This window comes from Suricata suricatta, chromosome 1 (genome assembly GCF_006229205.1).
Source record: "Suricata suricatta isolate VVHF042 chromosome 1, meerkat_22Aug2017_6uvM2_HiC, whole genome shotgun sequence".
Classification (NCBI taxonomy): domain Eukaryota; kingdom Metazoa; phylum Chordata; class Mammalia; order Carnivora; family Herpestidae; genus Suricata; species Suricata suricatta.
In genome coordinates, this window is record NC_043700.1 from 80883104 (window position 1) to 80909406 (window position 26303).

The window sequence follows — 26303 nt, forward strand, 5'->3', positions numbered from 1 at the left end:
AATAGACTTGTTAGCAGTCCTCCTTGTCAAGTGTGTATTTGGTGAGCAGAGTTTTCTGATATGTAATCATGCCAAAAGATGAACAAATTAAAACACATTATGTACACATTTTTGAGCAGCTTCATGAATTAAAGAACACATATAAGGTAGCATTTGATTGTTATATCTTAGAGAATAAGAAATATGTTATTTGCTACTATCTACTAGTTACCCACTGTATGAAAATAAACACGTGCGTAATTCTCTCTCCTAGATGAAGGAAGCGGATGAGAGCACAGGATCAGGAGATGGGCCGGCGAAGTCAGTACGCAAACGAAGAGTCCGGAAGGAATAAACCATATTCAAGTATTTTTAATTCCTGAGCGAGATACACGGCATTCTAAAATCCATGTGCCAGAACTGAACTTGAGTCAATCTGCACATTTTTCTAATATCTAGCCATGTAATCCTTTCAGGCATTTATTTTAGTCTTTCTTTTCAGGAAAAATAAAAAAAAAAAAACTTTGAAATTACCTGGTCTTTAAATTTAGAATAAAAAAGAGTGGCACGTTACATATCAGATTTAAGAGAATACTCATTAGACGTTACAGAGTTTTCATAGTTTGGAGAAAGAAGTTTTGGGTTGTACAGAGCAAAGTAACATGCAGCAACTTTACTGCTATTGGAAAATCAGTTCTTGGAATTTCCTCTGAAAACAGGTTTACGGCAGTATAACCGGAAGTTGTGTAATAAAAACGAGAGTGCGCTCTGTTGTGCAGAGCTAAACGCGATAAAGTTTCTGTGTGCTTGTTTGAGTCTATCAACAATTGAAAGTGTTGTATGTGCCCGCCTCTACCTCGTTGTGTCAAATTATGGTCTACTGTTCACTGAAATTACAGACTTCTTTAAAGAGGTGCTTTGTTGAGGAGTCAATGAAACCACAACATCTGTCATTTACAGAATCACTGGTTAATAGCTGAGCATATTTTACATTTGAATACAAAGATAATCGGCTCATCAAAATAAAATGGTGTGCGGATGTTTTTTAAGCTTTTATTGTTTTATGCCAGAATGACGTGCCCTACTCAGAAGATTGCTTAGACATACATTGCTCTTGAAAATAAAATTCAAACATTTTTTTCTTCTTTAAATTATACCCTCTTTAATAGGAAAATTATTGAGCGGAAGTTTTAAATTATTTTCTTTTTTCTGGTCATTAAGAAATTCTAGTATCAATCACCATGCTTTGTATTTTTATCTTGCTTTTTTCCTAAAATTCAAACCCATTTTAAGTCTGTTATCTCCTCTGGCTTCAAAGCTGTCTCTAAGGTAGATAGTAGATATGGCTCCTCTTTTTAAAGTAGTTATCAGAAATCACACTATAATTAGGGGAGCTGTGTCATTCCATTTAAAATATTTTTAAAACTTTTTGTTTGGGTAACAGGTTAGGCCCTTTGGAAGAGGATCTGAACCTTTGGGACCACAGAACCACTTTAACACTGACTGTCTAGGGAACGTCCCACTAGTTGGGTAGCATTTTGGATTTCTTCATGGACATTTACACCCCCAGCCTTGAGCAAGCCCCAACTAAGTTCCCGTATGGCCTGCTCCCAGCAGTACAGTTAGAGCGGACTTATGAGTAAGATGATCTCTTCCTTCTGTTTTACTAAATTAAGCCAAACAGCCAGCAGTACTATTCACTCCTTATTTTAGAGGGTGAAAATAAGTGCTTTATTCTCATGCTGTGTACTGACTTTCATAAATTGGTGGTAAAAATCTTAATACATAGTTAACCGTATTTTGTGTTTATTTAATACTACCTGAGCTTTATATAAAAAAAGTTTTGCAAGGACTCTGCTTCTCGCTTTGTATTTGGAATATCGAAATGAACTAGACATATTGAGTGATTCTAGAGGAGAATGTTTCCAAAAGTAAACTGCTACTTCTGGAAATAAATCCTTCCTTAATGGAGACCTTCTAGCCTGACAAGTGTCTTGTATGTAAACATTTATTTCTAAATCTTTATTAAAGCGTTTTTTACTTTACCGGTTGCAGATTCGTTTCAGCTCCAGTATTTGGTTAAACTCCATGAGCTTGCCGTGGAGGTAGCATCTGAGCAACTACTTCCTGTGGATGTACCCTCTGCGGACACATCATGGCTGATGGGTTTACCCAAGACTTAAACTCTTACAAACACTGTAGACCCATGCAGTAGACAAAGCATAGAGTCTTCCTTAATGACAAGATGGCTTTTTCCTTTTACCACCCTAATCTGACTTTCTTTAAAATGACTTAAATTTTATCCTTTTCTCTAATAAAGAAAAATAAGCGTATTTTGCTTTTCTTTATTTTAGTTGGCCTTTATAAAGGCTTTTTACCATGACCTTGCTAAAGTAGCTTCCTTTTTCTTGAATATCTTTTTAAAAAAATGGTTTTAATGTGTATTTATTTTGAAGGAGAAAGAGAGACAGTGCAAGTCGGGGAGGGGCAGAGAGAGACCCAGAATCTGAAGCAGGCTTCAGACTCTAAGCTGTCAGCACAGAGCCCAATGCAGGGTTTGAACTCATAAACCATGAGATCATGACCTGAGCCAAAGTCGGATGCTTAACCGACCAAGCCACCCAGCTGCCCCTCTTGATTATCTTTTTAAGATAGCCTTGGCTCCACTGATCATTTCGCAGGAAGACATCTACACATTACTAGAATTAGTAGGCTTTTGGAAGTGTCAGGACACATTTACAAGTGACACAGGACAGAACTGCTTACATCTTAAAATTTAACCATTAGCAGTGAATTTAATGTATCTTAGAAATTTAGAACATGAATCCAAAAATAGTTTTGTATTCAATGAAAACTATTTTGAAAGTTAAAACATAATTATATTTTGGGCATCTAAAGTTTTTTTCATTCTCTTCAATCGTGCCTATAATAGGATTTAGGGATGAACTCTCACATGGTTAATATCAGATAACTACTCAAATCTCTTACGTAAATTAATAATATCATTTCTACATTAATTTTAATAATATTCAAATTTTAGCTCTCATGGATTTCCATAGTATGACAGCTATGAAGAGTTCAGGAAATAAAATCCTTAATCTGACATGTCAGATGAGGTAGGCCAATGAGAGGGGAAAGGGATTTGCGACTGCATTTGGAGTTTGTCTCTGGAAATGCAAGTGCAGGGGAGAGTGAAGGTAGTTTTAGAGAAGATGGGCAGTGGGATGATGGGGTCTGTGAACACCTACCATAGCATCCTCCCACATCGGGGCGTGTGTTCATGGAATACAATTTTACATTCTCTGTGAAATTTGGGAATATTCTCAAGTTTTAATAACTTAGACTAAACATTTAGTAAGCCATCTGTGAATAGCATACAGAATCTAAAACAATGTGAGTACGTTGTCCATCGACTGTAATGTTCTTGAGCCTCTGTCCCCACCCATCAGCGTCCACCTCCATTATAAGGTAAATTAGATCCTACGGCCAGTATAAAGTGCCTGTTATGGTAAATTTGGGTTTAAATGCCATGAATATTGTTTTTCAGATAGAGTTGCTAAGAAGCAGTTAAGTCATTCTTTTTTTTTTTTTTTTTAATGTTTGTTCATTTTTGAGAGAGAGAGTATGAGCCTGGGAGGAGCAGAGAGGGAGACACAGAATCGGAAGCAGGCTGCAGGCTCCGAGCTAGCTGTCAGCACAGAGCCCGATGTAGGGCTCAAATCCACAAACCGTGAGATTATGACCTGAGCCCAAGCCGGACTCTTAACCGACTGAGCCACCCAGGCGCCCCTTAGCTAGTAATTTTGATTTCAGATTGAAGAAATACCTGCGGACAACCACTAGAGGGTGTTACCTCAAGGGAGGGAAAAACAGTTACTGGGGAAAGTGAAGAAAGGTTTTTAATTGCCAAAGAATTAAGATCAAATTTGCTTTGCTTTGGACCATAAAGTTGATTTTGCATTCTAAAATTCACCTCCCATTTTTCTTTTAGAAAAAGGACTAGATCAAATGGGAGAGTAATGGACAGGAACAGAAATGTGATGTTATAAACTGGTAGGGGTTACACGTTTAGGTGACTTTGGTTACTTTTCTGCAGAAATTTTTGTTGCTACACATACAGATCAAAAAAATCAAAACTGAAAAGCAAAAGTGTTTTTCATGTTTGATACCAAAATTCATTTGGCAACCAAACCCGACCTCCCTGGCAGCTTTTATAGAGCATTTATCACACTTAGTATTAAATTCATATATTTGCTACAAAATTGTTAATGTGATTACAGGTGCATCCCCAAACCATATTTATAATACTTTACGAAATCTGAAAAAGCCCAATTTCTGAAGACTGATCCCAAGAATTCCAGATAAGGAATTGTGATTTATAGTTGCTATAAATAAAGGGAATACAGGGGCGCCTGGGTGGCTCAGTCGGTTAAGCATCCGGCTTCGGCTCAGGTCATGATTTCGCGGTTTGTGGGTTCGAGCCCTGTGTCGGGCTCTGTGCTGACAGCTAGCTCAGAGCCTGGTGTCTGCTTCGGATTCTGTGTTTCCCTCTCTCTCTGATCCTCCCCTGCTCGCGCTGTCTCTGTCTCTCAAAAATAAATTTAAAATAAAAACATTTTTTAAAAAAGGGAATACAGAGAGGACAAATTCTGGATAGAAGTGTTCCCTCAGTGTTGAGGGAAGTCCCACTGGGGGCAGCTGAGGAAAAGGGATATGCTGGTTTTCCCTGCCAATCATTCCACCAGCATTGAAGCTAGAAGTATTACAGAAAAGAGTGTTCTGACACTTGCTAAGCAGGAGAACTATTCCAACTACTACAACAGGTGCCCAGACTGTCAGAGCAGGGGAGAGGTACTTTGCTCAACTCCAAATACAGTAAAGATGGCTGACGACTTAAAGTCATTGCAGAATGCAGGGAGGGTTCATGGGAAACTGCTAAGAGGAGACATCAAGGATAGGGGAATGCTTGCTAAACTGACTTAATGTGAGTCTTCCTGGAGGCAGATCTAGGTGAGGGCAGGGGAATCCTCTCTAAACTGACTTAGCAGGATTCTTTCGAAAACTGGCATAGTCAGGAAGACAGGGCCTATGATGAGGCCCAGCTGAAAAGATCTGCTTAAAGTTTGGTCAAGAGAGTGTGTCAGAAGCTAGACACAGTTCCTGTGCATACTGTTTACATCTATGTTTCGAATACAGAAAATGATAGCCTGTAATCCTAAGGAAAGCATAAGGAAGCCTGTCATAAGGAAAACAATGTTTGGCGTTGGGTTTACCATTCACATGACAAGCAGGTGGGGCTTGTAGGTTAGGTAACATTTTATTACTGTTTATTTCAGAAAGAGAAAGTGCGTCAGTGGGGAGACGGGGTGGGGGTGGTAGAAACAGAGAAGGAGCCAGAGACTCCCAAGCAGGCTCCGTGCTGTCAGCACAGAGCCCGACACAGACTGTGACATCATGAGCTAAGCTGAAAATAGAGTCAGACGCTTAACCGACCAACCACCCAGACTCCCCTCAGGTAACATTTTGTGCCCTACTGAGATGATAGCTCTGGGGTAGCAGCTGGAGAGGTCAGAATGTGAAATGAATTTCCTGGTCCTTGATGCTTTTAGCAAGGCATCACAAGAAAGAATTTACTAGTCTCCAAGCAGAGATGGAATAAACACCAATATTGGGAACCTCAAAGGATTAGAAGAGCTAAGTGCTTCTGTACCCTGAATAACAAAAAATGTCTAAGATTGTTTTATCTTTGACGTGTGGGAGGTGGGGGTGGGAGGCCCCCGCAAGACCTCTCCACCATTTGGTTAAGCCAAACGCAAGGGTCCAGGCCGGCCCTGATAATCTAGGTGTAGCATTCCTAGGGCTGTCTTATCTTCAGTTGGTCTCAAGGTTATCTTCATTAAAGAGAGGCAGGGTCCTGTGACAAAGCATACTTTGAGAATTTGGTCTAGAAAAGTGCTTGATTGTGGTTCCTAACAGGTGGAACTAGAAACATAGAGACCAAAAGGCTAAATTTTTGAGGGAATTTTACTGCTAAAGAAATATGAGGTTGGCCTTAAAACAATGGGCACCAAGCTCATGCCTGCAGTAAGTGGACTGTTTTCACATCTCCCATAAAGGGCACACTCCTAGTCTCTACTTAGAGCTGTGGAGGGAAATGCATAAGGAATAACTTTCGAGGGTGGAAGCCATTGAGGGTAACAAACAAGGGGGGGTCCCTTGCCAGAGAGCAGATTCAGGACCTGATCAAGGAACTTCACCATCAGAGACCGTCTCTTCTCAGGGTCTCCCAGGAATACCCCACAGTTGCTTTGAATCAATACATTTCCCTTTATTCCTCTTTCCAAGTTGAGAGTTTTTATTTGAGGTTCCTGACCTCACAACATTATAAATGGGAAGAAGTGAGGGTGAGAGCAAATAATTTGCCCATCAGTTTAGAAGTTGTCACAGTATTTGGAAGCCACATCTAAAACTGATGGACCTTAAGTGAGATCCTGGATTTTGAGCTGAATCAGTGGCTGGGGAGGAAGGGTTGAGTATGTTGTGTGTGCGAGAAGAAGGTTATGCACAGAGACTCAATAGCAAGAGAAAAGGGCTGTGGCTGAGGCTGCGAGTCGCTACCAAAATCTTCTATGTACTTTTATGGTAAGAAAGTTGTAGCTGGAATATGGCTCCCAGCCAAAGACTACATTTCTCAGCTTCTCCATCTAGATGTAACGAAGTCTCCAAGCCATTGGAATGAGAAAAACCTACCTGCCAGACAGGCCCAACCCTTAAAACCTTGCAAATATGCCCCATGAAGGCATGGCTGAAAACACCAGAGCCGTCCTCCAAATCCCCGAATCATTATATGGAACACAGCCCGCTAGTTTGCAATGCTTACCTCCCAACCGTTAGTTGGGAGAGAAACTTCTATATTATTTTATTAATGCATTCTTGTTACAAGAGCTTAGTCTAACCAAAACATTACAACCACCTTTCCTCTGGCAATCTTGGATGTTTCTCTCAATTCTTTGCTTTTATTTAAAAATTAATGCAAAGGGGCACCTGGTGGCTCAGCCAGTTAAGCATCTGACTTCAGCTCAGGTCATGATCTCATGGTTTGTGAGTTCGAGCCCTGCATCTGGTTCTGTGCTGACAGCTCGGAGCCTGGAGCCCGCTTCAGATTCTGTGTCTCCCTCTCTCGCCGCCCCTCCCCTGCTTGTGGTCTGTGTGTCTCTCTCTCAAAAATAAACATTAAAAAAATTTTTTTAGTTAATGTATAATATGCTGTAATATTTGTTTTAATAAAAATATTCCCCTAAACATAAAGTAACTGGTACTTGAATAAGATATGCTACTTCTCCTGTAACTTTAAACAACCCTGGATACACCACTACCATCATCATACATACTACAAGTTATTAACACACACACACAATCTCTGAAACAGCTTTTTATTAAACAGTAAAGCAAAACTGCAACACAAGTTTAAATGTTTGTAAATTAGGTCACAAAAGGGATGCAAATGTTTGCAGTATAACTATTCATAGAGCTAAAGTCATTCATCAAATCTTACACCAATACAAACGTAAGATTATTCCATGATTAAAAGTAGCCCAAATCTAATAACCAAAACTATATTAGTGGATCTCTCTTCCTATTTAACATTTTAAGATTACTTCTGATCCTAATTTTCTTACCAAATGGAATCTACAAACTAAATTTTTTGAAACTGTCAAAGAGTGACAAACTCTTCAAACCAAGTACTTAGGGTTTACAGAAAATTCTGGGAGAAGTAGTGAGATTAAAATACTGAGAAAATATCACTTAGTATATATGTAAAAACTTCTCCGTTTTGTTCATGATTCTCATACTAATACACTCTCAAGGGATTTTGCAAAAGTTGAGTTGCTGGGTACCACAAATAAATCTTGAGACTAAATTCTTTGCAACTGTTCTCTTCTAGATGTAGTGGACCTAAGGTTAGTCACATTTATTCTACTTTCATATCCATATACTCCCCAAAAGATGTCGTCTGTGCCAGAGAGCACAAATCTGAGGTGAAAACATTTGGAGCTGATTGCTACTGTTTGCCAAGTACTCTTCCCATCCGATTTTTGTTTTCCTCAAAATTTTCTATTTCAAGTGTGTAATCAGAGCTCACCTTTTCAGATACCAAGTGCATTATTTGTGCAAAAGGAAGTTTTTAACAACCTTCCCAATTTGATCACTCAGTTGCAAAGAAAAGTCTTCATACTTATGGCCTCTGTTTTCAATCGATTAAAGAGAACCCGACAATCCTATCTTATTAACTCTGACAAGCCCTAACTGAGAACGTACCTTATTTTGGTTAAGTTTCAACAATTCAAGTTCAGGTTACTCTCACAGATGATTAACTGTTAAAATTACTTCTACAAATGTGAAACCAAGTTTTTCCTTAGGGGAAGGGAAATGTGAAGGAAGAAGCAAATGGAGAAGAGGCACAACATGGTGGACAGGGTACATAAAGCTGTGCGTTCAGTACATGATTTTGGTCACTTTTCACAACAAGGTGGTTATTTTCTTGTATCTCTTAATATGCCTATAATAAAAGACAGTGCTAAACCTATAAACCAAAGCAAATTTGATAAAACATTCATTTTCAAGTTTCATAAATATATGCATTTCTAATTATAAATTCTCTACAATACATTTGCACATTTTCATAGACTAACATATTATACACAAACTCATGGAAGTCTTCTGTTATGCTCTTAATTTTGCCTAGATCTGATATTATCTTCATAAATATTCAATTAAGCCACAAACAAAAGTACTATAACTTTTTGAATCTATCCAAGTTTTAAAGAAAAAAAGATCAGCAGCAATTCCATAAAACAGAAGGGATGTCAATCCCTTACTTTCTTTTGCTTTTTGTATCAGTTGTTTGAAAAACACTAGAAGCTGACATGAGGTTTTCTATATATTGTCCAAGAACTTGGTTTTCTGATTTTAGCTTCAGATTTTCTTCCTTAACTGCATCTACTCTTGCAGAGAGGTCTAAATTAAAAATAAAAAAGTCCATTATTAATAAAATAATGGCAATGACTCCATAATATAAAATACTTAAGATTCATTCTTAAGAGAACACGATCTTTAAATTTTCTGTTTTTAAATTCAAGTAACTTTAGAAGTTAAGGTGAACAAAGTACACTGAATGCAAGTTGATAGCTAAAATTCTTAAAAAGTGATTTCACATTAGACTAAATGTTATTCTTGGTAAATAGCATTTACGTTGAGTAGTTATTTCTTAAAATGATTATTTCTAAAAAATACAGACTTAGTTTTTAAACTGTGAATTTTGGTTCATGTCTTAACATAAAACCTAACATCTTTTCTAGAAACACTTCAGAAAATGTGGTGGTAGGCAAATACCACTTGCTTTATACACAGCCTATAGAAAGTCAGTTTCCAATCATCAGGGAAATACAACTCAATGCCACACTGAGATACCATGTCACACCAGAGTGGCTAAAATGAACAAATCAAGAGACTATAGATGCTGGCGAGGGTGTGGAGAGATGGGCACCCTCCTACACTGTTGGTGGGAATGTAAACTGGTACAGCCGCTCTGGAAAACAGTGTGGAGGTTCCTCAAAAAACTATCCATAAAACTCCCTTATGACCCAGCAATAGCACTGCTAGGGATTTACCCAAGGGATACAGAAGTGCTGATGTATAGGAGCACATGTACCCCAATGTTCATAGCAGCAATGTCAACAATAGCCAAAACATGGAAAGAGCCTAAATGTCCATCACCTGATGAATGGATCAAGAAGATGTGGTATATATACACAATGGAGTACTACATGGCAATGAGAAAGAGTGACATATGGCCATTTGTAGGAAAGCAGATGGACCTCGAGGGTGTCATGCTAAGCGAAATAAGTCAGGCGGAGAAGGACAGATACCATATGTTTGCACTCATAGGTCTAACAGGAGAAACTTAACAGAGAACCATGGGGAGAAGAAGGGGGAGAAAAGAGTAAGGAAGAGGGAGGGAGGCAAATCATGAGAGACTCTTGAATACTGAAAACAAACTGAGGGCTGAAGGGGAAGGGGGGTGATGGACATGGAGGAGGGCACTTGTGGGGAAGAGCACTGGGTGTTATATGGGAACCAACTTGACAATAAAGTTTAAAAGAATAAAATTAAATTTTAAAAAAGTTCTTTTAGAGACAAAAAAAAGTTTCCAAACAAATATTTTGTATTTTTACCTTAGCAAGAAATTCAAAAGATACAATTCCTAATGATCAAATAAAACATTACCTCCCTTCATTCATTCTGGGTGCCTTCTAAGAGTCAGGTGCTGTTCTAGAGACAATAGTAACAAAAGTCCTTGCCTTCACAGAGCTTACATTCTAATATGCATGTGAACACATGTGCATTTAGGGGGTCCCACGTAAAAGTATAAAAAAGAAGGGTAGGAGTGGTAGGAAGCAAAAGGGAAGTGGTCCTTTTATACAGTATAATCAGGGAGAGCTATTCTGATAAAGGAATTTGACCACAGACCTACAAGGAAGTGAGGAAATGAGCCACCCACAATGCAAACACCTAGGGACCGAATGCAAGCCCCTAAGGAAAAGCATGCTGAAAGAAGAGCAAGGAGGTCAGTGTCGGAGGCAGGATGCATGCCTGACTCTGAAAGGGTAAAGGAAGTAACAAGTTTCCAGAGAGTAACCTGGCTTGTATTAACTGTGAAATAGGATGCCAGCGAAAGGACATGATCTGCTCACCCAGCTGTTACAAAAACAAAAAAACACCACCTCTTAATCTCACTAAAAACCAAGATGTCTCAGGACACCTGGGTGGCTTGGCTGGTTGAGTATCCAACTTCGGCTCAAGCCATGATCTCAGGGTCCATAAGTTCGAGCCCCACGTTGGGCATGCTGCTGTCAGTGCAGAGCCTGCTTCAGATCCTCTGTCCCCCTCTCCGCCCCTGCCCTGCTCACTCTCGAACTCTATCAAAAATACATGAACATTTAAAAAAAAAAAACCAAGTTGTTTCACTGGTAGTATTAATTTTATGCAAGACATTTAGAAAATGAGAAAACTCAGATCAATTTGCTTTTAATCTCTGAAACTACAACACTGTTTTTACTTTAGTATAAGCTTTCTTAAAGTGGACTTAGTAATAACGCAATGTAGGGACTTAAAAGGGGCTCTCATGTAATAAATTGCATTACATTAAATCCAGAGGGATGCATAAGAACACTGTTTTACTTTATTGAAGCATATCTGTTCTTTAAAATCACCAGTCAAAGATGTGGGCAGGAGGGGGGAAACATTATTGAAATGGACCTTTAAGTTTATACTTTTAAAAACTGGGAGCACACTGACAAAGGTAATAAATGCTTACAATTTCAACTAACTGGATGTTATTCAAGAAAACTACAAAATGGAGGCTAACCTTCCAGTGTGTGTTGAAGTTCCAATACTTGATTAATAAGTCGCGTTTTTTCCTCCAACTCCACCTGATTCTCAGCATCAACTGCTGTAATACAAAGGTTCGCATTTACTATTAAGATTAGGTACCACCTGTGTATTTTAGCACTTAAAGACATGCAAAATGTTTCATATTTGTTATCTTACTTGCCTTATACAAGAACCCCGTAAAGGAAAAAGTTATACCCCCAGATGGACGTATGCCCGGAAGGACACCCAGGTGAAGATAGAATGTTTTGCCAATATCAATCCTTTCTAGAACTAGATAGGATATAAATCAGTAATTTAGCCAAATCCAAGCCTTCTAAATATTGCTTCTCTGTTCTTCCCGTTGCTCTATTAAGCCAAAAGCATCCACAAAACCAGGAAAATACAAAAAGAAAAATAAACAACATACCGTCCATGTCGGCATTCATCATCTCGGGTAACAAACTTTTGGGCCTTGGATACAAAATTCTTGATGAATCGTCTGCAAGAAGAAAAAGAAACAAACATATGTAGCAATAAAATACCACTGTATATTTATCAAAAAATTTTGGAGATAATGATCAATACTAGCAAAGTTATGGAAGAACAAATACAAAATATTAGACACAAACTTTAAATATGTATTTTCTTGGAAAGCAGTATGGTAATAAGATTCATAGAAACATTTAAATATTTTATACTAAGCAATTTTGCTCTTGGATATTTAGCCTAAGGAAAATTACAATGAAGGAAAAAGTTATATACATAAAATCTTCTTTTCAACCTTATTTACAACCCACTAAATTGGGAACAACATAAATTGTCCATTCAGAGTCTGTAATTACTGTAGTTTCTAATCAAGTGGATACTAAAAATAATTAGAATGACTATCATAACATAGAAGAATGTTTATACAATTGTGTATTCATTGATGTGAATTATGTAAAATATACATAAATACAAATAAAAACAGCAAAAAGGAAAAAGCTCTTCTAGTAAGGATGATGACAGGGATGAAGACATATGTGTTTAAAAATATTTTTCATCATTAAAGTATTATTTTACACATACCATTTAATACTTTTTATTGATAAAGTTCAAGAGAAAAAGACTAGTGTGGAATAAATGAAAACTATCAACCTGTTACATGCTAATTATGATTAAAACTAGTATGTGAATAAATAAAACATTAATATTTTATTGTTTCTATAAAAGGTTTCAAAATATCAAGGCATATAATTCTTATTAACTATGTTGTGCTCTACAGCTTAACATCATTTCATATTCAGTGTATTCAAGACTTATTAAATAAACCAGATTACTCCTGGTCACCAATCTAATCTTCTCACTGAAGCAATTTAGACCTGTCTGTCAATATTGCTACTCTTTCAACAAATTATTTATGGAGCACCTACTATACCCAAGGCATTATTATGCTTCCATATACTAACCAGTGGGACCCAGACCTACTGAACAAGTATGTCTACAATCTAGGACTAGAATCACAGAGTTCTTAGATATGGCACGAACATGGAGATAAAATGCTCAGTGTTCATACATATGAACTATCTCTGAAATAGATCACTTATTAGTCCAAAAAGAAAGAATTAAACATTCTTTACATAACGTTATTAAAGAATTAACTAGCTACAAATGGTGTAAAACTGACTTAATGGTTAATCTACTCCCAAGTCTTCTGGCATCTTTCTATTCTCTAGCATTAGAGCTACTCTCCCCTTCACATCTTATTCATATGGCTTTTAATTCTCAGGTTCTTTGTACTTCAGAGAAAGCTGACAAATATATATAGGATATGTACATATTACATGTGCATTATATATGTACATACATATGTAATATACATACATTAATATATAATTTACGTTTAAACTTTCTCTGATGTACAAAGAACCTGAGAATATATGCAACTAGTTATATATACTAATAATATATATACATGTTAATATACAATATATATTAGTACATCTACATAAATCCAAGTATTTATTGATTACTAAAAATCTTTTTAAAATTCTTTATTTTAATTTATTTATTTTAAAGTTTCATTTATTGGGGCACCTGGATGGCTCAGTCACTTGGGTGTCTGACTTCAGCTCAAGTCTTGATCTCACAGCTCATGAGTTTGAGCCCTGTGTTGAAGGCTTGGAGCCTGGAGTCTGCTTTGGATTCTGTGTCTCCCTCTCTCTTTGCCCCTCCCCGACTCACACTCTGTGTATGTCTCTCTCTCAAAAATAAACATTAAAAATTTTTTTAAATAAATAAAAAATAAAGTTTCATTTATTTTGAGAGACAGTGTGCATGCATGCATGAATGGGGCAGGGGAGAGGGAGAGAGAAAGAGAGAGAGACAGAATACCAAGCAAGGCTCTGCCCCATCAGTGTGGAGCCAGATGCAGGGCTCAAACTCACAAACCAGGAGATCATGGCCTAAGTGAAATCAAGAGTTCCACACTTAACCGACTGATCCACCTAAACGCCCTCCAAAATTCTTTATTTAGCTTACTATAATATGTGAAGACCACACTTCAAAAAATTATCCCTCGCCATTCAATCAACAACATATCTCTTTACAACTAAAGAGGAAGAGTGTCAGCAGTGAAAACTTTATTTGGCACGTGCCAATTTTCCTACCATTTCAACCACTGCCCTGGCTAACACAGGTCTGGGAGGGATGACATGGGCAACAGCTAAAAGCACAAGTGATCTTGAGAATGCTCAGCAACAAGAGCCTGCAGCTACTTCCCCTGCTAAATACCTAAAAAGTGCTTCAAATTTCTAATATTTGTTTTTAAACATACAGCTAAAACAAAATTTTCATGACAGATGAGAAGAGTTGTAAGATACACAAGCCAAAGCAACAGATAATGAAAGCAATATAATGACTTTGCAATCAGATTTAGGATAGGGATATCATATATTTCTTTTGCCTATGTTTCAGTCTAACACTAAAATTAAACCCAAACGTCTACAAAAACACACTGATCCGAATTGATCAATGTAATTGTGAAGCCAGCTTCTGAAATTCTGGCCACATGTAACCCAAACTGGTTTATTAACAGTTCGACTTCATCTGAAAAAATGAAAGAAAAAAAGACAGAAAAATGGGGTGGAGGGAGATTAGAGAAAAAATGAAGCTTAGGAACATACATTAAAGACTGGGGTGGAGTCAAGGCCACAGAACCCAGGCAGGCGCAAGGACAGCGCTATGGGATCTACAACACAACCCGAGGGAACACTATTCACAGCATAGTCCATGTAAGGCTGCACCTCAAGGCCTGCACTGTGCGAAATGTGCCCAACCGTACGTGGCAGCCTTGTACAAAAGGGTATTCATGACTCTTAAATAGAGCAGACAATAAAATGAAACAGACAAGACCATTGCCAGCTGCGTCTGCACCACCAAAAAGACAAGTAACAATTTTCTCTTATTATGATATGATTAAATAGGCTGGCCTCAAAATGCTTCTTGCATATATTCCTTTCAGTAAATTTAGAGTAACAAACTGATTTATTTTATAAATAAGATAAGAAGGTTTATTGAGCTCTTTGTATCAAAGCAATTTAGCCACAGATTTTTCTTTTCAAAATAAAATCAATCTTCAAACTTCACAATGTCTACATTAGCACAGTACTATGTCATAATATGCACTCAATACCAGACTGAATTTTTCAAGTATAAAATCTTTTTCAATCTAGAGCAATCCAACTTCATGTGAAATGTACTTATAAGAGTTCAGTGTCAACTCCTTCTGTTCCTATACATAAATGCAAATCTGATGTGAAAAGAAAATCCAGACTAAAGTATCTCAAGTGTGAGGACACTGAAATTAAGGCAGGGTACTAAGGCTGATCTGTCTATCCTAAAGCTGCCTTGGTTCCAAAATGATTATGGTTCTGAGATTTGTCAACCCTGACCTACGCCTAGATTGGACCTCAAAAGTTTTTTTCAAAAATCGCCATTAATTTTGGTCCCTATCCTTATCTAGCCTTGGTCAGTGGAAGAGAACCTAGAACTATTTGGATAACTTAAGTCCTGGAAGCAAAAGGTATGGAGAGAACAAGGGTCAGGAAGCGTGACAAACATTAGGATGGACACATTTTCCATCCCCACACTCCTGTGACCAACTACTACTGGTTTTTTTTTTTAATTTATTTAATGTTTTTATTTATTTTGAAAGAGAGAGAGAGAGAGAGAGAGAGAGAGAAAGAGAGCGAGCGAGCACAAACAGGGAAGGGGCAGAGAGAAGGAGACACAGAATCTGAAGCAGGCTCCAGGCTCTGAGCTGTCAGCACAGAGCCCGACATGGGGCTTGAACTCACTAGCCTATGAGATCATGACCTAAGCGGAAGTCAGACCCTCAAGCGACTGAGCCACCGAGGCATCGCCCCGCCCCCCCTCAACTACTACTGTTTTGCCAAAGGAGACCTCTACCTTCCTTTATAGTACCCTGAATACTACCACTGTTAAGAGGCAGTTTAGAACAGTGATTAAGAACATAAATTTTTATTATCTGAATTTAAATCTTAGCTCTGCTATTTATAAGCTCTGGAACTCTGAGCAAGGTTAACATCTCAGCCTCAGTTTCCTCATCTGTAAAGTGAGGATTAGAGTATATACCTCATAGTTTTGTTCTAAGAATCTAAGGAGTTCATATATATATAAGGTGCTTTCAATGGTACCTTGTACAAAGAAAGTAATTCAATAACGTTAGCTATTATCTTCTTTACCTTTTGTTCTAATGCAGGCCACAAAAAGAAATTTTGGAAAAATCATCTGGTCTAGCAGCCTCATTTTACAAATAAACAGACCAAGGCCAAAGGCAATACCGGCTTACCCCAAATCACAGTAGTTTCCAATAGAGCAGGACCACCCAAGCTAGTTTTTCCCACCATACCACCCCAGGTATGCTCACAACCTGAGACTTAAGATTTTGAGAGTTAAGATTGACATGCATCCAACTTTTCTGCATCTAAAACTGACTGTGCGTTAATATACTAAATGCCTTACATATATTATTAGTACCTATTCATCAACTCAACAGGGCATCAGAATTTATGTTTGTGGATGCTATATCTCAGAAAGGCTATGTATCTGCCTGAGACTTCACAGCCAATGTTTGTACCAAGAATTCGAAGGTAGTAGGTCTGACTATAAAGTCCCTGCTTTTCCACTATACAACGGAAAAAACTTTAATACAGCCCTAATCTAAGTTTGCCAAATATTTTGCAATCTTTGATGTTAAATAAATCCCTTTTATATTTTACTAAGCAACTGAAGATAAATTTCATTCCCTTCAAGCTGTATCAACGTTCAACATGGTTTATGTTCGGGCTAGTTCAACTTCTGAATTGTTCTGGTTACATAAATCCAGTTTCAGATTCTACAAGATTAAGGAGTTGATTGGCCCAATAGCTAGATCCCCAGAGAATGGATAGTTATGGTGAATTTAATCAATGAGTACGGACACAGGCTATAGCTTTGTATCTTCAGGTACAGACTTACCGTGTTGGGAACACAGCATTTTAACATTGTTACGTCATAGTAGAGGTATCGCTATATTGTATAACAAAAGTCCTGCCTTTCAGAAATGCATCTTCTCTCTCCTTTTCAATCCTAACTCTCCAAAACTTGCTCAGTAGGCCCAAGCAGACACCACCCCGGGAGCTGCTTTCAGCACCAGGAAAGCTGTCGCCAGCCGTTACGTTAACGCTCACTCGCCACCTTCCCCGCCTAGGCGTCCTCTCCCCCCAGCCTTCGGGCTCTCGGCGAGCAGCCACGGACAAGTCCAGGCGTGCCAGGTCCCATTCCACCCAAACGCCCCTCCGCAGTCCCAATCAGGGCTGGAGGCTGGACAGCGGCCTTCGACTCAGAAGAGACGGTTAGAAGGCGGCAGAAGGTCCGCCTTAGGATAAAGGCAGCCCCTCCCCAAAGGACCCTCTGGGCTCAATAATGAGAAGATGGGAAGGAGGTTGCGCAGGGGCTCTGCAGGGAGTCAGGCCTCCGCCGCCCACCAAATGCCCAGGCCCGAGGCCGCTCTGCCCGGACCCCTGGCGCGCCGGACCGCGTCTAGTCTACCCCGCCCTCCAGGCCTTTGGTTGTACCCAGGCGGCACCTGCAATAGCCCCAGGCCAGGCCCTCCGCGGCCCAAGACTGCTCTCACCTGCCGTTAGAGGCGCTGGGAGTGGGAGGGATCGGGAGGACGCCTCAGGCCCCAACACTTGGACCAACTGGTACCGGCAGCTCCGCCCCCTGCGCCCACAGAGCGTGCGCCGAGACGGGAGTCCCGCCCCGTCCCGCCCCGTCCCGCCCCGTCGCCCACCAATCCCCACTCAAGAAGGCACGTCTGCGCATTAGCTGTACGACGCCCCAATCGTCCTTTGTCGAAGCCCTGAGACCCACCTTTTGCCGTAACAAAAGGACATGGTCATCCAATCAGGATTGAGTCTGCTATGGGCGGGTCCAGGAAAAACAACAGCCAATAGTAGCACAGAAGCGAAGTTAGGCGTGAGAAAGCAAGTCCTTGGAAAGCAACCCTTCAGTCTCAGCAGGAGCCTGAAAATTGGGGTCAGAAATCCAGTATGGAAAATTCTGACAGCTGTCAAGGAAGGAGGTTGGTAAAACCAAATGCCGGGGGAGAGGAAAATCATTCAAATTTAAGAAAAGGGCATTTGTGGACATGAAAGATAAAAGAAAGCCAGTATAAAACCGTAGTACCTCAATTCAAAAAGTAGAATTTTCCATATTTTTTAATTTCCCAAATCGTGAAGTTCATAAGTATACCCCTACTGGATTGTTCCTCTCCACATCCTTTCCAAAATAATTAAATCCATAATGCACTTGACCATTTAATAATATTTTAGAATTGAGAAAATACCTTAAGAATACTTTGATATATAGAGCTTTCAATCACTTTCCCTCATTTTGTTTCTCACAGCAGCCCACAGAAAGAAACTGAAGCTTATGAATAAATAAATGTCTTGCTCAAGGTCATACATTCAGTGTGAAATGCTGTGGCCAGGCTGTGGGATGTAATGTAATCTGGCTTAATAGCATTCATTGATATCTAGCTCTTGACACAAAACAGCATCCTGCTTGTGTTTAATATTTGGTGAGTACAAGGTAGTAATACCATATTGCTTTGGCTCTGGCACATCCTCCTGAGTTGAAGAGGTGAGCCTATGTCTGCCTATTTCTTGACTTTTCACTTATGGTTCAGTTTGCTGACATACCACCTTAATCCTTTTAAGAATATAGTTTAGGGACCCCTGGGTGGCTCAGTCGTTTGAGCGTCTGGCTTCAGCTCAGATCATGATCTCATGGTTTGTGGGGTCAAGCCCCACGTGGGGCTCTGTGCTGACAGCTAGCTCAGAGCCTGGAGCCTGCTTCACATTCTGCCTCTCTCTCTGACCCTCCCCTGCTCATGCTGTCTCTCTCTGTTTCTCAAAAATAAATAAAAAACATTTAAAAAAAGAATATATTTTTAAAGAATCTTCCATTCAGTATTTGAGAACTATGTATTTGGTGGACTATGTGACATAATTTGAGAAAATTGACTAGAATGCAACACAGGAGCTAAATAACTGGAAAAGAAGAAAGATCCAGTGTATATACAGGAAGGAGTGCCAAAAAGAGAAACTAGAGAGAATGGGTATGAGCAGTATTCAAAAACTAATAACAATTTTTCAGGATTGTGGAATACTTGAATGCTTAGATTCAAGAAGAACTTATTCTTGAGCAGGTTTGAAATAAAGAATTTCATGCCTGGATACATCCTGATGAAACTGCAGAACACCAAAGACTAAGAAGTATTAAAAGAAACTTTGTTGCTGCTGCTGTTGTTGTTAGAGTATAAAATATGAACGTTTATAGTATAAAATATACATAACAAAAATTTTACATCTTATTTTATTTTTGATAAATGTGTATATATATTTGTTTGTTTTAGAGAAAGAGAGCATGCGCATGAGCAGGGGGATAGGGGCAAAGGGAGGGAGAGAGAATCCCAAGCAGGCTTTACATTCAGCACAGAGCCGCCTCAGGCTTCAGTCCCCAACCCTGGAGATCATAACCTGAACTGAAATCAAGAGTCAGATGCTCAGCTGACTGAGCCACCAGGCCCCCCTCATCTTAAGTATTTTAAAGTGTACAGTTCAATGGTGTTATTTATATTCACATTGCCATGCAACTAGTCTCCAGAACACTTTTCATCTTGCAAAACTGAAACTTTATACCCATTACAAATCAAATCCTCATTTACCTCTCCCTCCAGGACCTGGCAACTGCCATTTTTTCTGTCTCTAGGAATATGACTACTTTCGGTACCTCATGTATGTGGAATCTCTCAGTATTTTTTTGTGACTGACTTTTCACTTAGCATAACATCCTCAAGGTTCATTCATATTGTGGCATGTGTCAGAATTCCCTTCCTTTTTAAGGCTGAATAACATCCCATTTATATATAGACCACATTCTGTTTTTCCATTCATCTGTCAATGGACACTTGGGTTGCTTCCAACTTTTAGCTACCATGAATGCTACGACAGTGATGTGTGCAAATATCTCTTTGAGACCCTGCCTTCAATTCTTTTGGGTGTATATCCGGAAGTGGAATTACTGGATCATATGGCAATTCTATTTTATAAGCAACATTTTAAAATGTGGTAACGAGGGATGCCTTGGTGGTTCAGTTGGTTAAGCGTCTGACTTTGGCTCAGGTCATGATCTTGCAGTGTGTGAGTTTGAGCCCCATGTAGGGCTCTGTGTTGACAGCTCAGAGCCTGAAGCCTGCTTCATATTCTATGTCTTCCTCTCTCTGCCTCTCCCCTCCTCACACTCTGTCTCTTTCTCAAAAATAAATTAAACATAAAAAAATTTTAATTATATTAAAAAAGAAAATTAGTAAGGATATAGAACTCAGGTCCCAAGCTTGGCTTGCACACTAGAATCACCTGGGAATCTCTTAAGAATTCCAGAGAACAGGCTACACCCCATACTTCTTAAGTCACAATCTCAAGGCATTGATATTTTGGGAAGATACAAAGGTGATTTGAGCAAAGTGCGGGCAAACTTGAGAACTATTGTTATAGAAGACCTTAACAAACCTATCAACCAATTTGACCTAGTTGGCATTTTTTTTTAAATTCCACCCAATAATGAGAACATACCTTCTTTTCAAATGTAAAGCAATATTCAAGAAAATGGATCATATTCTCTATCATGAAACAAACCTCAACAAATTTAAAATGACTGAAATTTTAAAAACATAAATAAGAGGGTTGAAATCATAAAATATTTTCTTGACCAACAAAGGAATTAAACTAGAAATCAATAACAAAGATATTTGTGAAAAATTTAGAAACAAGTAAGTATATAAAATAGGAAAGAACACTTTCCAACTCATTTTATAAGAACAATGTTACCCTGATTTCAAAACTAGACAAAAACATTAAAAGACATAAAACTTAACATAGGACAGAAGTATTTTATAAGTCGTTAGGCAATTAAGTCCAACAGCTGCCCTTAGACAGAGTCTGAACAATTGTGATTCTGGCCCCAGAACTTTCACTTCTCTCACAGATTATGGTTTAAAGCTGATTCTAAAATCATGGAAAAACAAAAGATACAGAATAACAATGTTGTAACAGAACCACAAAGTTAGAGGACTTCCACTACCTTTGTTCAAGTCTTATTATAAAGCTAAAGCAATAAAATGAATGGAGTATTGTTATAGACACATAGGTAAATGAAATAGAGTAGAATCTAGGAATAAACCCACACATAAAATGGTCAATTGATTTTCACAATGGTACCTTTTATGAGAAAGGATAGGTTTTTATTTTTTTCCACGAATAGTGCTGGAACAGCTGGATATCCATTGAAGAAAAAAAAATGAACCTCAATCCCTACCTTATAGCATACACAGAACTTTTAATTTAAAATGGATCATAAACTGAAACATAAGAGCTAAAACTGTAAATCTTCTAGAAGAGATCAAAGAAAAAAAATCTTCATCCCTTGAATGTTGGCAGAATTTTTTGAGAACGGCCACACACACACATGCATGCACGCGCGCGCGCGCACACACACACACACACACACACACACACACACACACACACCTATTAAACATGATTGGCTCGCTCCACATGGATCCAGTGTGTTGTTGAAGTCTGTGAGCCCGAGTTTAGGCTGGGTGGGCCTAAATTCGTAATAAAGCCCTTTGCTTTTGCATGTGTGATTCGGCCTCCCTGGTGGTCTCTGGTTTTGGGGAGCGATATTAAAATCTGGGTACAACATAATGGTGCATTGGCCAGGAATCCGCCCCCCTTCAGAGCTCCTGGGACCCCAACACGTTGGGCCTAATCACCGGCTGGTGAGTGCACTCATTTCTTGTCCTTCTGTGTGCGTCTGTCTGTCTGGGTCTTTGGACCGTCTGGGTCCTTTGGGACCATCGGTTGTCTGACTGATCAGTTTGGTTTGTGGGATCCCAAAGGAGCGAGGTGGACGCGCCGTGGAAGCTCGGGACCGTGGGTGCCAAGAGACGTCTCGGACCCACTCTGAATTGGGTGAGTGGGATCTAGGATCCCACCAGGGGGCCGGAGAGCCGGCTCACCCGTCTGAAGAAGGTGAGTGGGGTCTAGGATCCCACCGGGAGGCAGGAGCAGGGTTTCGTTTCTGTTGGAGACTCTTGTGTATACCTCTCTGTGCGTCTGTTTGCTGTGCAACTGTTTGTCTACGTCCTCCGAGGGAGGGAGGCAAAGTGTGAGTCCTCAACGGACGAAGGCCAAGTGTAATTATCTGTTTGCTGTGCGTCTAAGTGTAATTTTGATTGTGACTCTGACTGACGGGAACATGGGGTTGGGACTGTGCAGAAAAGGAGACCTTATTGGTCTGAGATAAAAATCACAGGGGACACTGACTCTGTTCCTCTGCCTTGTAGAAGTGAGGGCTTCTCCCTCATGCATTTCCCAGGTTAACAGCTAAAAGTTTAAAACTGAAAACTCTCCTTCTCTTGCTCTCCCTTCCCCATTCTTTCTTCTGTAGCACCTGGGTGGGGAGAGGCCAATCTGCATAAATTGCCTGAGGCAACGGGTTCTCCCTCCACCCTAGGTGAGAAGAAACAAAGGACCACAGAAGTCAGACTTTTTGCATCAAATTTCCAGGTCAAAATTAACTAGGGAACAAAGTATCTCATATGGCTCACTCAGTGTTTGAATTAATCTAAGTCTGTTGGCTTGCTTGTACCTGGGTTTGATACAGTTCAAATAAGTTCCTGTTAAGTAATAGTTAATTTGGTCTGTCTCAGTTTTCATGGGTAATTATTAAGGTTTTGCTTTGATAAATTAAGATTAAATTCATTGGCTGTCTAATAAGATAAAAACTACAAGCCACAACTAATGGCTTTTTGACTTGTGGCAGAACAACTGGGGATATTTAAAACTGTTATCTTTAACAATGTCCATTTCTGAAATTTCGTCACAGAACGTGTTTCTTTTTTGAGGGAAGTTGTAAAGAGGAGTTTTGGGACAAATGCAGCATTTGACATCTTTTAGGTTAGTACTAAAATGGGTAGAAATTTCCAGAGCTAGAAGCTGCATTCAAGCTAAACAAAAATTAGGAACATAGGGTTAAGTGAATTGATAAAAATTATAGTTTTGTGACTCTTGTTATTAGAAATATTGTTGTTCCTTTATGTTATAAAGCATTTGTCTAGAGCATTCAACTTTTCTCTCTACTTAAACTGTCTGAAATTCAAAAACTCAGTGAGTATTCTTTCTTTCATGGTCATTACATTTGTTTGCATAAGTTCAATAAGAATCTGTTCATTTTATAGTAGGACACCATTGGAAATACTGGTTGTTTGACCAAAGCTTTGACTAGAATGTCCTGTTCGAGAGTCAGGCATAGGCTCAGAGTTGACCTGACAGTTTTAAGGAACTAAGGTTGACTTTATGGAACATGGAGCCATAAAGCCTCATGGAAATGTTGGCTGGATACCTTGCTCACAGAGTTCCAAGCAGCCTCCCCAGGTGAGTAAAGAAGGTCACTTCCTGGCAGATGTAGGAACCTTGGCATATGTTGGGGCCCTCAGGAAGAGGAGTCTGCCCAATTTAACAGGTATTGCAGGCCGGTCTGATGGAAAGTGCTGGCTTGACTCGGCTTCTGGCCCAGAGCGGCTACGAAAAGCTCAACCTGGAAATTCCTTATAAAAGGGACCCAGCAAAGCAGACTTCAAAAACAAACAAACAAACAAAAAGTCCTCATGAACAATCTTCATTATTGCTGAGCTTATGTAAATAATTAGGCCAGGGTTGTTAAGAATGGACTCGGTCCACCAATGCATTAGTCTCGATTTGGCTATCTCTGATAATGGATGTTTTTTTAGAGAGAAAAACTGTTTCAGCAATGCACTCCTGTAAATGTAATTCTAGTTCTGAGTGTCTTTAAATTATTTGTTGTTGGATCTCAGGCTTGTCAGTCTGTGAGGATATATTTAAAATGGAGGTCATGCCTTTCCAAAAGACTTAAAGGTGGAATTCACAGATATGCAACTAAACAAAATGTTCAGCCCCTATTAAAGTTTCAGGTATCTCTCTGGAGTTAAGTGGACTGACTCTGAAAAACCCTCAACTTGGTGAGGTGAACCAGATCCAGTCAATCGGCTTGAACTGATCCTTAAAAAGACTCCTGACTCCTGAGATAAGATCTCCAGCCCTGCTGCAGCCACACCCCGGAATCTGGCTGGTGTAGCACAGCAGAAGCCTGAGGAATCATCAGTCCAGTAAAATAAACTGTCCAGTTTTTTTGCCGTCGGACTGGCAAATGCCGCTCCAGAAAGCTGGGGAAACAGCAAGAGCTCCTGATTGTGCTAACCTTCCTCTTATGGATAGGATGTTCTGTTGGTATTAATTGCCTCTAATCTGGGCATGAGATTTCAACAAGGCAGAAGGTAAGGAGAGCCTATGCCTCTACCGCCAGACTCTAATGGGCCACTAGATGACCCAGCAATTTGGCTAAAGATAGTAATATAGAACCATGGAGACTGGCAGAAATTGGCTAAACTCTCCTCCCCTTTGCCCTTTATAGGGTAAAAATTCCCCTTACACCAAAGAGGATTATGCTAGGTTTTAGGGGAACAATGTTACTTCTATGCCAATAGCTCAAGAATTGTACAGGATAGTCTAGCTGTGGTTCGCGACCACCACAAGAGAGAAGAACAAGAAGGAGCCAAAACCAAAATTGGTATACTTTTAACATTTGGCTCTTGTATCATAAATAAGATCATAGCATTTGTCAAAGAGCAGGTAAATGCTATTCTGTTAATGGTCTTAAGAGCATGTAGCCTTAAACCAGAACAATGGTAACATAGCTGACCCAGGATTGGGTCAGTTACAACACAGAGGGGGGAATGTAAGGATGCAGGTCTGATTCAGGTTTCCCCTCTGACCTTGAAGGCCAGCTAACACCATTAACATTTCTGAGGGCGGGCCTAAAGATGGAGGTTAAGACTAGTCACGCCCTACCTGAGGGTCCTAGTCACGCCCTACGTGAGGGTCCTGGGTCCACTCTGTAATTGGTTAAAGTTACTGTCAATGATGTGATGCTATATTGATTGGACCCCTGTACCTGTGTCACAATTTCCTGTAACTCCCCCTCCCTAAACTCATAAAAGGCCCTGCCCCGCCTTGTTCAGGGCTTGCTCCACGTGGATCCACTGTGTTGTTGAAGTCTGTGAGCCCGAGTTTAGGCTGGCTGGGCCTAAATTTGTAATAAAGGCCTTTGCTTTTACATGCGTAAAAAAAAAAAAATGACTGATTGAACTTTATAAATAGTAAAAATTTCTGCTCTTTTCTTAAATGTTTATTTTTGAAGGAGAGAGAAACAGAGCATGAGTGGGGGAGGGGCAGAGAGAGAGGGGGCACAGAATCTGAAGCAGGCTCCAGCTCTGAGCTGTCAGCACAGAGCCCAATGTGGAGCTCAAACTGATGAACCGTGAGATCATGACTTGAGCTGAAGTTGGATGCTTAACCAACTGAGCCAACCAGGTGACCCTGCTTTTTGAAAGACACCATTTTGAAACTGAAGACAATGTATAGTTTGGGAAAAAATCATAATATATGATCTAACAAAGAACTTGAATTCAGAATATCTAAGAACTCCTTCAATCAAATAGTGGAAAAATATCGAAGTAAAATAATGGGATAAAACTTTTCATCAATAAAAAGTAACAAACTAGCAATATGGATGAATCTGAAGTATATTATGCTGAATGAGAACAGTCAGATACAAAGTGTGCAAACTGTATGACTTTATTAATATAAAGCTCTAGAGCAGACAAAACTTATCTATGTAATAGTTGGATTAGCAGTTGCTTAGGGTTGAGGACAGAGAGTTGACAGCAAAGAGGTGTGAGGGAACTTTCTGTTGTAGTAGAAATGTCCTATATATTTTTATTGGGGTGGTGGTTACACAGTATATACGACTGTCAAAGTTATCTTCTGGACATAAACAGACACTTCTCCAAAGAGGACATCCAGATGGCCTACAGGCACATGAAACGATGCTCAACATCACTCATCATCAGGGAAACACAAATCAAAGCCACACTGAGATACCACCTCACACCAGTCGGAGTGGCTAAAATGAACAAACCAAGAGACTATAGACACTGGCGAGAGTGTGGAGAGACGGGCACCCTCCTACAATGTTGGTGGGAATGTAAACTGGTGCAGCTGCTCTGGAAAACAGTGTGGCAGTTCCTCAAAAAACTACCCATAGAACTCCCTTATGACCCAGCAATAGCACTGCTAGGGATTTACCCAAGGGATACAGAAGTGCTGATGCACAGGAGCACATGTACCCCAATGTTCATA

At 39.6% G+C, this 26303-nt stretch overlaps 2 protein-coding genes and 1 long non-coding RNA gene across 6 annotated transcripts in view; 2 read left to right on the plus strand and 1 right to left on the minus strand.

Moving 5' to 3' along the window:
• Positions 1 to 1007, plus strand: part of CLGN (calmegin) — a 50138-nt gene extending 49131 nt beyond the window's left edge. For all 3 annotated transcript variants that reach the window (XM_029940780.1, XM_029940775.1, XM_029940786.1), the window contains one exon: positions 254 to 1007. In XM_029940780.1, the coding sequence (XP_029796640.1) occupies positions 254 to 334 (81 nt within the window). In that variant the 3' untranslated portion in view covers positions 335 to 1007. The remainder of the gene's footprint in view (positions 1 to 253) is intronic.
• A 6389-nt stretch (positions 1008 to 7396) lies between these two features.
• On the minus strand, positions 7397 to 17781 carry SCOC (short coiled-coil protein). The gene is given in 5 exon segments (XM_029940801.1): positions 7397 to 8997; positions 11408 to 11491; positions 11840 to 11911; positions 17591 to 17732; positions 17734 to 17781. Coding segments are annotated over 5 exon segments (489 nt in total). The 3' UTR covers positions 7397 to 8854.
• The window catches only part of LOC115292788, a 16960-nt gene continuing 8426 nt past the window's right edge, over positions 17770 to 26303 (plus strand). The window contains exon 1 of one of the 2 annotated variants that reach the window (XR_003909137.1): positions 17770 to 18040. This is a non-coding gene — a long non-coding RNA (uncharacterized LOC115292788). The remainder of the gene's footprint in view (positions 18041 to 26303) is intronic. The other variant, XR_003909135.1, reaches the window with a different exon arrangement.